The sequence below is a fragment of the Heptranchias perlo genome, chromosome 6, assembly GCF_035084215.1.
Source record: "Heptranchias perlo isolate sHepPer1 chromosome 6, sHepPer1.hap1, whole genome shotgun sequence".
Classification (NCBI taxonomy): Eukaryota; Metazoa; Chordata; class Chondrichthyes; order Hexanchiformes; family Hexanchidae; genus Heptranchias; species Heptranchias perlo.
In genome coordinates this window covers 64,231,307-64,243,329 of record NC_090330.1, presented here as the reverse complement: position 1 = coordinate 64,243,329, position 12,023 = coordinate 64,231,307, and the positions used below count along the sequence as shown (strand labels likewise).

General features: G+C 42.0%; 1 protein-coding gene across 3 annotated transcripts in view; it reads left to right on the top strand.

The window, feature by feature from the left end:
- tdrd3 (tudor domain containing 3) overlaps positions 1–12,023 on the top strand; it is a 140,985-nt gene that overhangs the window by 98,425 nt on the left and 30,537 nt on the right. For 2 of the 3 annotated variants that reach the window (XM_067986436.1, XM_067986434.1), the window contains exon 11: positions 9,166–10,046. In XM_067986436.1, the coding sequence (XP_067842537.1) occupies positions 9,166–10,046 (881 nt within the window). Of the gene's footprint in view, positions 1–9,165; positions 10,047–10,132; positions 10,225–12,023 lie in introns of all 3 variants that reach the window. The other variant, XM_067986435.1, reaches the window with a different exon arrangement.

Genomic DNA, 12,023 nt, shown 5'->3' with positions numbered 1-12,023 from the left:
TGTTCTTTGCACTTTTCAGTCCACACTTTTTCCGCATTTTAGAAATTTTGGATGGGTATCGAATCCTTTTTAGCCCTCGCCCGAGCTGTGACTTTGTCTTATGTGAGATTTGTCACAGCTAGTACAAGAGGTTAATAAAAGAAACAAAAAGCTGCATTTTCTTCACTGTAGTGGAGATGGCTGAGACAACATATGTTTTAAGGGATTGGAATTCCTTCATGTTGCATTTCTGGAAATGAACAGGGAGAAAAAAGCAGAATGCAAGTGTACATATTCTACCAAAATTGCAGCCTTTACTGCTGCCATTCTGTTAAATTCTGGGCTGGGCAAAATTTGGTTACAGTTAGCTGCTTAAATAATACAATAAGTGAGCCCTCCTTTGTTTAGTGTTCAGGGTGGGAAAATATGTGATTCTCCTGATGATTTTGAATGATATAGGCCTGCACAGAGGTCAGAAGCTTGACTTGGGCTGTCACACTTGGCTAATGTGTAGCACATCTGGATTAATCTATGCCACTGATGCTGTAGCTGCAGGTGCACAATCCATTGCTCAGATGATCTTGCTCTGCTGCCTTGCTTGGCTGTGTTTGTCTGGGTTCTCTCAGGAGCTGCAGTAACAACTTCTTGAGATGCTCTTGACAGGAAAGGACTGCTGCCAACCTAGTGGGAGCATTGCTGAAAGGTGATACTGCATTAGGCTCCAAAATGCCAGGCTCCTTATCTGGCTTCTGCTCGCTCATTCTGCTGTCCCAGACAGACACAGTATCAGCAGCCTTCTGTGGCTTGGATATAGTCCCATAACTTTTATCTGCCGTAGAACATGTAATTCTAGGCTGGAACCAAGCCCACAAAGTTCTTAATGTAGAAACAGTTCACCGACCTGGGAGTGAATCTTCACTTGGTGGCTCATGGGGCTCCTGGTGGGTGGCCGCTCGTAGGTGTTTGTACCCAGGTAGGAGGATATCACAAATGATGCTTGGTTCCTGGAGGCTGTCAGGAAGGAGTAGCCTGTGCATTTTTTGGACTCTCGCTGCAATTTTGTGGTGTGCTGTGGTCAGTCCATCTGTAGAATTCGTGGTTAGTGTCTGCACTACCAGTGGAGATGGACATTTCTTTGTCTTGAAGCAATTGAGTAAATTCATCTAAATCAGGAGAGAAACATTCACGTCAGGATTTTTGAGTCATTTTTCCGAAGAAAAGATTTGGAAAAGAGTTGCATTTGAATGTTTGCGTGTAAAGGAGTAGCATGTGGCCAGATTTGACAGTAAGACGCAGTCAACCAGTTGATGGTTTACCCTCAATTGGAAAAATTACATCGATATGGTCCACAAAATCTTCTGGATCTGGGATAATCTGATTGACCAATTAGTATCACTGAACAATCAACAGCTCCCTTAGTTCTGCCCTTGCACTGAGGACAAGTCAGCATGGGCACTTGATGGTCTTGGAAATAAATGTGTCTGAGCTTCTTCAGATCTCGGGTGTTGAAGAAAATCAGCTACAGAGAACAAAGGTGACTAGCAACCCTTTCGTTACCATTGGCACTTAATTAGAGTGCCAAATTATCTCATTACCCACAGAAGAAACCTCTCAACTGTCTGATTGGATTCTGCATCTGGACCCAGCTAGCTTCTGCTTGACAGAATGAGAGGACAATTTCAAAACCTGTGTGCCGTTACCTATAGTGGACTCTCTGCTTACTTCAGGCAAACCATCCGTGAACCAAGGTTATGACTACAAGTGGAAGAAGTTTGTGCAGTGGTGTTCATCTAAAATCATTAGTCATCTCTCCTGTCATGTAACTTAGATTCTTAAATAACTGCAGCAAATATCGGACCACGCCTTGAGTACTGTGCCTAGTTTTGCTTGCCAAGACACAGGGGAGATTTTGCATTGTTGGAGGCAGTTCAGAGAAAAGCCAGAAGGCTGATTTCTAGTGTCAGAGTTCTGGAGTATGAGGAAAAACTGAAAGGTGGTGAAATAGAGATGATTTTATAGAGGCATATAAGATAGTTAATGTTATGGAAAAGGTAAATCTGGAAAATTACTTCAAATTAAATTGAGAAAGTAGGATAAGGGGACCCAGATTCAAACTGAAAAAAGGCGAACTTAGGACTGCTATCATGAAGCTCTTTACACAGTGATCAACAGATATACTGGACTTCCGAGGTAGAGTATTCGAGGCGAAAACCCTTGAAAAATTTTAGAAAGGATTGGATGTTGCAGTGGAGGGACTGTAGGGGCTTTCGAAACGGGTGAACTAAGATAGGTAAAAAGGTCCTCCTTATTTAACTTGTGAGCAATTTGTTTTTGTATCCCAAGTCCATTTGTGTTCATTTTGCTGGAATTGAAGTCTTCTGTGATCCTCTTGCATTAGATTTGTTAGGGGAGTATCCTGTGGTTAATGAAGGTGATCTGGATCACTTCTTATCCTGAATTCAGACCGTAACCTGGTTCTCCAAAAGTTGATGACTTCTTAGCATGTATGATCTTAATTAGTTGTTCTAGAAGACTGTAGTCTTGGTTGCTGTGGTTTCAACTTTTGAAGCAGTGACATTCAAGTACCAGTTGTCCCATCAGACTTTGATTTGATTTGGCACAAGAAATTGTCATTGATACTTATGATGGATCTGTCTGAGCGGCTGTGATCTCTGGCCCCACTGCAAACGTTTCCCTCCTCCACCTGTGCTGAGTATTGCTGAACAGTATCAATTGTAGTGTGGAAGATGCTGAATCAAGCAGGAAGATTCTTTGAAAGAGGAAACTGCCACACGAAGTGTTGCAACCTGTGCATTTCCTCAGGCCTTGGTGGAAGTACATATGGTTTTGTTACGCTTTCCACTGCAATGATCAAAAACAACCTGACGTGTAAAATATTTTTACGTGGCTGAAGTGGGCTATTATGTAGACCAATGCCTCCTGATGTAGGAAATATGAGGGAAAGTCTTCTCTTTGTGTAGTTTTCTCAGCACTTGATCAGGCACCAGCTCAACTCCAATAATGTATGGTGGAGGATGTACTGTTTCAAAGAATGAAGGTGGGCCTATAAGGTTAGTTATATTTCTTCTTCCATATTGCACTCAGAAAAAAGAAACTGAGTCTTTTCCTGCTCTGGAGGAAGAATTAGCAGTTTTTTCCTCCAAATTGTTTTGTGAGCTGTAATTGATCTCACACAAAGCAAAACCATGGTTGAGGTGAAGCAATGGAGGAATCTAACCTAAATCAAGAAGGGTGGCTTGCCATCTGCAGTCAGTTGAGAACTTGAACCCCACAAAAATTTGAGAGACTTCAAACTCAAATAGTCTGGGGCTTTTTTAAAATATGCAAATATCTTCAATCTCCATGCTTTCTAATACCAGAGTATTAGATGAGACAAGGTGGTGTTATCTGTAGTATCCTATGCCTCGGCATATGGCTTATCTGATCCTTGATGCCAGCATCAGCCTTGACAAGTAAAGCCTACAGTGTGAAATCCCTTTGAAATAAATATCTCTGCTCCATCTTTTTAAGCATGACAGTATAAGTCTCATTTATGGATGTTATGCTGATAACTGTTAACTGTCAGAGAACTGATGAGGACTGTTTTTCTGTGCTGTGTGTTTTCTTTGAAAGGTGCTATATCGTGCATGTTCTAAATTGAGTGTCTGTTTACGCAGCTAAAGTATTCTGTACCCGTCCCTTTTTTGTTAACTTGTAACTTTGAGAAGATGCAGTACACTCAGAAACAGAGATTACATATGCAGTAGCAGATGAATTTTGATGAAGTTGCACAACAATAATACAGTTGCCTGAAATATGGGAAACATGATTGAATACATTATACTTATGACCCTCAGGATCTTTATACCTTTTTATTTGGTCCTGTTTTGTACTCATTTAGGCAAGGATGTTAATTGTGGGGAATTAAGTACAGTCCCATTTCAGGCACTCTACTATCAACATCAGTGTTGTCACTATCCATATGCTATTGGAAATATTCTAGCTAGGCCAATACATTCACTGAGCGATATGCTCTTATATCATACTCAAAGTTTATTGCTCCCACCAGTCCTAGAGCTATCAACGTGGGAGAAATCTGAAGTGTGTGAAATTTTCTGTTGCCAGTTATGCCAAACAATCAACCTCTGATATTCCCCAAAACTCATACCACGAACGAGGGAAATTTAGAAGTGACATTTATGCAATATGTGTGGCATACATCAAAGTAGGTTACACTTTTAAATCCAAATGAGTAACTCTTGCTTAATGTCAGATTTTTAAATGATCATTAGCAATGGTATTTTTAATTACCTAATAAAGATGCCAGAACTTCTAAAAACAGAAATAATTAAAAGAAACTTAAAATACACACAAAGACATTACCACCAAAAACAGCGATTTGGAGGAAGAACTGGGCAGTTTTTAAGCTGTGAGATTTATTGAGTTCAGCAATCACACTCAAATCATGCACATTCAAAGCACATTACTTATTCCTGGAGCAGAATTACAACACTGTCCCCAATCTGACATCAGATGTAACTGGGCGCAAATTTAACTTGAAATAAATCCTGGCTGCAATAGAGTGCTGGAGGGATTTTCAACACAGTCATTTTTTTAGAAATTAGATGCTTGGAGCTATCTCATTGGAAATATTAGGGCTCACATTTTGGAGTCCTGTCACACCTCTGCAGACAGATGCATTACAATTTCCCCAAAATAAATTGAAGACCAATAAGCCCTTTACTGGATGAGAACTTTGCCAAGTCAGACAGCTTCTCAAACAGTTATATTAAATATCCCAATTCCACTGTATTTCAGATAATTTCTTATTTAAACCCCTTCAATTCACAGGAATTAATTCACTTAAAAGGGTTCCTAATAGTATGATTTTCATCAGTTTAAGGGTGGAAAGTGCAGACATTGTTTGCTGCAAAACTTTAGCTCCGACTGTTTTATATAACATGAGTATAATGCTCATTACATACAACGATTTGCATTTATAAAACACCTTTAATGTAGAAAAACGACAGAGATGTAATAAGACAAAAATGGGTTCTGAGCCAAAGGAGGCCAAAAACAGACCCTGCAAAAAACGGACACTTATTAACTTACATTGTAATCGATACAAGCTGCACTTTGAAACCATGGACACTTGCAAATTACGAACTACGGACAGCCTTCAATGAACCAAGTCCATTTGCAACTTAAAACACGGGAGTGTGAGGCAGCAACAGGTGAAAGAAACAGCTTTTGTGCAATGAGGAGCTCTTTACCCAGCATCCACAGCGACAGAGAAACGTCTCTATCTCTAGGATTGTATGCTTGCATGGCTCTATCCCAGGAATATGCTGCTGTGAGTGCTGGGTAAAGAACTCCCCATTCGATAAAAGCCGGGACTGCACCGGGCATGGGTCTCCAGGGCGCTGCCTCTCGCAGCCGGGAGTTCATTGGATTTTTTTATGGAGATTATTTATGTGGTGATCATCAAATTGAATTTCCTGCCGCTGTGCTGCCCGCTCCGTGACGTCACCAGCTTCTGCTCGAGAAGCCTCTGGTTTGGTGACGTCACCCGACCACCACCACAGAGAGCCGCGATCGCGTGGAATGCAGTCAGGAGGGGGCTTGAGAATTGGGAATAGTGGGTGTTGACATTTAGTGGAGGGTCTGAAATTCGGGAGGGGTAGGGGCTCTCAGCATTCGGGGAGGCGCTGAAATGGGGGAGGGGTCTCTGAACTCAGGGGAGAAAGTGATGGAGACTGGGGAATAGGGGCTCGGGGAGAGATGGAGACTGGGCAGTGGGGTCTCGGGAAGAGAAGGGGATTGGGGAAAGAAAGGTCCGAGGAGGCAGGAGATTGGGGCTCAAGTGATGGGGGGGGGGGGGGGGGAGAATGGGGTGAGAGGGGGCAGCATCATTGTTTGCAGAGCTAGCTAGGAGCAGCAGCAGCAACATGGAGTGGGAGCAGTCCTTAGAGAGGAGCAGCCGTAAAGTGGAAGAACCAAGGGGGAAGGGAGGAGGAAGATTCTTGAACTGGGAGCTATTAAAATGTGGGATACATCATCACATGTGGCTATTGAGGTGGAGACTAATATTTAATATGAAAGGGAAGGGGATAAATATCTGAGAATGAGGAATATAAAAGGATCTGGGGATTACAGGAGAGAGCGCCTGCATCGGGGGCTGAAGGCATCCTCCTGTGTTGTAATTTCTCGGTTTCCCGTCTTCACATGCTCACAGGTGGCCTCCTGGTCCTTGGAATTTCTTGCACAATAGCTGCTGGCATGGAACCACGAGCAAAGATATTGATGTACAAAGGACTCAACCTTTTATAAAGTAAATGCAATAACAACAACAACTTGCTTTTGTATCAGCCTTTAATATAGTAAAACATCCCAAGGCGCATCACAGGAGCATTATCAAACAAAATTTGACACCGAGCCACAATAACATTTGTAACACTAATGTGATCAGATGTCATATGATCAGGCATCGCATGGTCAGATGTCATGTGATCAAACCTCCGGGAATGCCTCCAACCAGAGTTGGCAACCCTAACCGGGCAGTCCTTCAAACTTTAGTCTGTCGAGCAGCGCGCTATCCGACATCAGGTGATAGAACCTATTTCCATTCCTGTCAAACATTATCAAGTATTTCTAATTTAAAACGGTATTAAGTGCAGAGCAGACGAGCACAGGTGCCGAGTGTGAAAGCAGCCATGCAGCAGGAAAGCTCTGATCAGACTGCGAACAATGGGTGCGCCACGTGAGCTGAGCACTCAAAAACCCAATCGAAAACACGCAAATGACTGGAGAGAACAGGAAAAAGTAAAGCTGCAAATGGAGGATGGCATCTCACTCCATTGGTACATCAGGTACTAATGAGCTACTAACAGCCTCCCAGTACGTCAAATATTAGCAGCTGCAGCACACGAAGGGAGGGGGCACACCGGCCCTACAGTAGCCACCTCACCCTGATCAGGCTGTCAATGTAGCAGATCCCAGGACCAGGACCTTCCTCCCTCAATGGCAAAGGAGCCCGGGATGGCAATGAACTGGGAAACCCAACAAACAGGAAATGAAGTGACATATCCTGCTGGCAGGGCTCCAGAATTAGGCACGATCCCAGGTGAGGACGAGAAAAAGGAATGCGGCAGCAGATACAGCCAATCCCGAGATATTTGGCTCATCCAATTTACTGTACGTACAATGAGCACTTTGAAAATAAGGACACCTGCAAATAAAGGACACCTGGTGCAAGACCCTTAGGTGTCCCTAATTTACAGTTTTCACTGTTATTCTAATGTTTATACAACCTCGCACTTGAAAAGTTTAATTAAGGTGAATTTGTGAATTTTTTGTTGAGTGAATGGGGTTAAAGTATGCATGTTTTCTGTCACTTTGCAAAAAGATTTAATATTTAATATGTGCTGTTAAAGTGGCATTAGAAATTTTGTACTCAGCCATCAATATATCTGTTACCTTTGCATGAAAATGATCCTGTCATGCTGAGACATATTGATTTGATGTGTGATTAGTGTTTGGACAAGTTTAATTTCAGCCATTTTAAATAAGATCAATATTCCCATTTGGATGCTCTCCAGATATTTTTTTCTCATGCCCAACACTACCACTAATCCTATTTCGTTCAACTGTGAGATGAAATGGGAGATACACGCAAGCCTAGACATTTGCAATAGTTATACCTCCTTTTTGCTTTGCAGTCGAAACAGAGACAATGGCCCAAATTTTAACACGGAGCCGGGAAGACGGCGGGCGGGGCGGGGTTTGGGGGGGGTGGGAGAATTCCTAACTGGACACCCGGAAGTATGGGCTCCCCGGACGTCCTTACGATTTTGACGCAAGGATGTCTTTTATTGTCGGTTTCCCGCCCGACAGGCCAGCCTGATTAACAGACTGGCCTCAGTCGGATGGGAGAAGTGGAAGGAAACAGATGTGAGACGGTAAGTCTTAGATGGTGGGGGGAGGGTTGGAGGCGGCGGTGGGTGTGGGGGGGGGGTCGCTGCAAGTAGGCTTGTCAAGCCTAGGGAAAGCACCCCTGCTCCTCCTGACCTACAAGCAGTGCTATTAAGGTACTTACCGGCTGCTTCGGGCCTTCTCGCCTCCTCTCATGAAGTAGAAGGCCCAGGAATCCCGGCCCCCAGGGGTTAAAAACAAAAAAGTTGTGAAAATGGAGGCATGCAGCCACCTTGAAAGCTTTTAATGACCGACCCGCCTCCTAAGAGTGGGTTGGTCTCCTGGCCCTCGTCCCGCCTCCGTTTAAATTGGAAATGGGCAGGTTGGGGGTGGGTTTTAGATTTTTAAAATTTTTACTGCCCCCGCCGCCACACCCCCCAACCCGCCCATTTTTTTTTGAGTTAAAATTTAGGCCAGTGAGTATTTAAAGGTATCTTTCACAATTAGTCAAATATGGTGATGAAAGAAGATGTAACTCTCAATGAATCTAAGCTGACCCATTGTAAAACACTTTTTGCAATGATAGACCAGTCAATTAAAGGAAACTGCCCAGGTATGAGCCTGATGTCATTCACCACTTTTAGGATAAAGCATTGCCAAAGGTCTGGTAAACATGCTCGGCCATTGCCCTTCCCTCACAGATTGGACAGCATAGTTCTTGAAGGGCCTTGTATCATAATACAGAAAATAGTCGGCACACCTGGGCAAGTTATAGTCCAGTGATCAATATTAATTATTTCTATTGCAGCCTGATGATCAATATTAAATATTTTTATCATGCAGTGGGCTGAGTCTTCTCTCACTTGTTGAGTCCACCTATATAGGGTGAGTCATTTGCCTTTGAAGTGTGTACCAGCCAATGACGTGGATTTCCTCCGACACAGAAATCAAGTTGGTGGAAAATTTCCATTTAAATTCAGTTTGCAGAAGACTTTTTAAAATGGCCACAAAGCTGACACACCACCGACTCTTACTGAAGTAATAAAGTATAAAGTCTCTAAGACATGAAACTTAAGGGTAAAACATTTAAGTTGATTATTTGAATTGTATATTTTAGTGGGGGGGGGGGGGGGAAGAGCAAGAGAGTCCAGAAATAGTGGAGCAGTTTTCAGAGGTATATTCTCTACATTGATGATTTGTGCAAACTGAAATGAGTGAAATTAAATAAAAGGTATTTGTGAGAGTCATACTGTATTGTTTGTATTTGTTTCTTAGAGTCAAAAATGCAACTTCAACATCAGTCAAGCACTGATAAAGGTATTGCTATGAAGGGCTTTCAGCAGAAGAATGCACCTTGGAATAATGATCGGCAACAAAAACATGACAGACCACCTCGCTTCCTAAGGGAGAATCTAATGGCCAGACAAGCTTCAGAGAACAGTGGTCCACAGAGGGGTAGAGGTTCTGAGAGGCAGAACTCCACAGGATCCAGCCAGTGGATGGAGGAAGGGAGAAAAGGTGCCAGACATTATCCTGGGAATGAAAGGCTAAGAGACCACGGACAACAAATTGTTCACTTAGGTATTGAGCCAACTAGAAAGAGTAAAGGAGAAAGTCCATCAAATAAATTAGGAGATGGTCTAAGTTCAATGGAATTTAAAGGTAACCCAAGTCAAAAAGATAAAGTGGATAACAGCAGTCAACAGAGAGGAAAATTTGAAAACCAGAGACATAATTATAGTACATTCAGTGATCAAAAACGTATGCAACTATCTCAAGTAATAGGTAGTGGAATCTCTGGAAATGTGAAAAAAGAAAGGGACTTCAGTCTGCACATTGACAACACCTGTGATGCACGAATTGTTGATGCATATAACATATCAAATGGACAAATAGAAGACCCCTTTCTGAGAAAAAGAACAGGACCTATAAAATCAACAGACCCTAGCCAGTCGAAGCTTACTGAATATGCTCAAAGCAATAATGGAATTTATGATTCAGGGTCAAAGAAAAGAACTGGACCAATTAAACCAGAAAGAACATGGGAAAAACCTTATGAGACTCTTAACCCTTCTTCAGCAGTATCGAGTAAATCGCAATTTAGTGATTGGAGACCAGGAGATCAGTGCTTAGCCCTCTATTGGGAAGATAACAAGGTAAGATTGGTTGTCTTGGACTTTGCCTAATTGATATAGTACATTGCAGATTTTTTAAAAAAATAATACATTTTGTGCTCACCTAGGTGAAGGGTGCTGGGAAATGGAAACCCGTTCCCATTTTGGGTGCCGAGTGTCAGCATCAAGCATTCCCAAGTCAGATGTAGCACAATTAAATGTAAGGCAAAAGTTTCTCTATTTTGCCCCAACCGTGTGCCTCAGTAAAACACACTACACTGCACTGTTATACCTTCCGGTGCCCTATTATAGTCCATGCAAGGCTGCTTAGCAGTGCCAAATTATAGGCAATCTTTGCTTTGGAGTTTTTGCCATTAACAACTGGATTGAGACTGTCCAAATTCTCAATCACTCCTCTCTTGGCTGTAGGACCATAAAAGGCAATTGACTGAAATCTTCCATCCCACTTCTAGGTAAAATTCAAATACAGGTGCCAGGGTGAAAGGCCAGTGCACCGCCAAGTGCCTTCAACACAGATTTGAAGCCATTATATGAAATCAGTGATTCATAGCTATCTAGTTTCCTCTCAAATTTATCGACTATTGATGGCTTATCCCCTGACTCTCTTTCTGCCCACCTGGGGTTTTACAGGGTTCTGTTCTTTATCTCTCTCTCATTCTCTAGATGAAAAACAAACCCCCCACCCATCATTCAACCAGTTCCACTCTTGCTGCTGATGCCATTCTATACTCGTTAACTTTGTTCAGATTGTACATCTTCATTGTACATAACCATTTTGTTTTGCAGAGTCACTATACTTTGATCTTTTCTATGCCCTTCAAAAGGACAATGAAAATGTTGTCCTTTGGTTCTTCAAGGACACACTATTTTTATCAATGAAACAAACCGCTACCACCTTTTTTCTGTGATGCCTAGACGCATTCTTGGACTCACTACCTCCTCTAATTTTGAGTGAAACTCCCAAATCTCTTCCATTGCTGAACCAACCTCTGAGAAACTCAGTTTCCCTCTTCTTATGAAACACCTTTTCTGTCGTCAACTTTAAATTTCTATTTAAAGCGAGGTCTGCCAAAGACGTGAATACTGCCTCCTTATCGGGGGAGGCTTTTCTAAAACTCTTTCACACTCCTGGACAGGATGCAAGAAAAGCTTTAAGTCTGACAGGCAATGCCTCTCTCACCTCGAGTTCAAGCCCCCCTTTCTCAATCACAACCTATCTCATCACTCCCCATTTTAGCAATAAAATTATACTGCCCTATGCACACTTCCTCATTCCTGCATCCTCAAGTTGAAAGTGTCATTGAACTGTCTCTTTACTCCAGTTCCTTTTCCTGCAAACTCAAACTGTAAAGCTACTTACCTCCCTTAATCTTCACCACCCTGTGGGTCTACATGCAGTTATATTAAGCTTCGTTTTCAAGATGACTACATGTAGCAATCCTTTCACCTTCCATAAACACTGTTTGGATTTCTCCTCCCTAGGCGATTGGTCCTTAAGGTTAGAAGATAAATGGGCCAGCTCTCTTTTTATTCAGAATACTACTACATTATACTTATGCTTGTGGAAGATAAATTTTAATATCAAATAAGGAAAACCGTATAGAATGAAGAAAACATTTTTTCCAATCACCCATATTGCTATAGTGTATGCTTGAATTTCTTCCCTTCTATTTGCAGCTGGTTTTTGTGGTAAGTATTTAATACATATTACAAATGTGTTGGTATCTCTGATCTGAAGATTCCAGTGGTAATGGATTAGGGTTACAATTCTCCATATATCTATAGATGAAAAAAAGTAATCCTTATTAATATGATGGCCTGATGATGCAGTGTGTAGAGTACTGAAATGCTCTTGTTGTTGAGCGGTAAAACATTCCTGAAATTCCATTTATGTTCACTACTGTAGTTTGATTGTCTGAGGAAGGGTGGAAATATTAGGAATATTGGAGGAAGGGGAAGAAGAAAGTTGCTATTTTTAAAGCTTAGATTTTTCTTAAT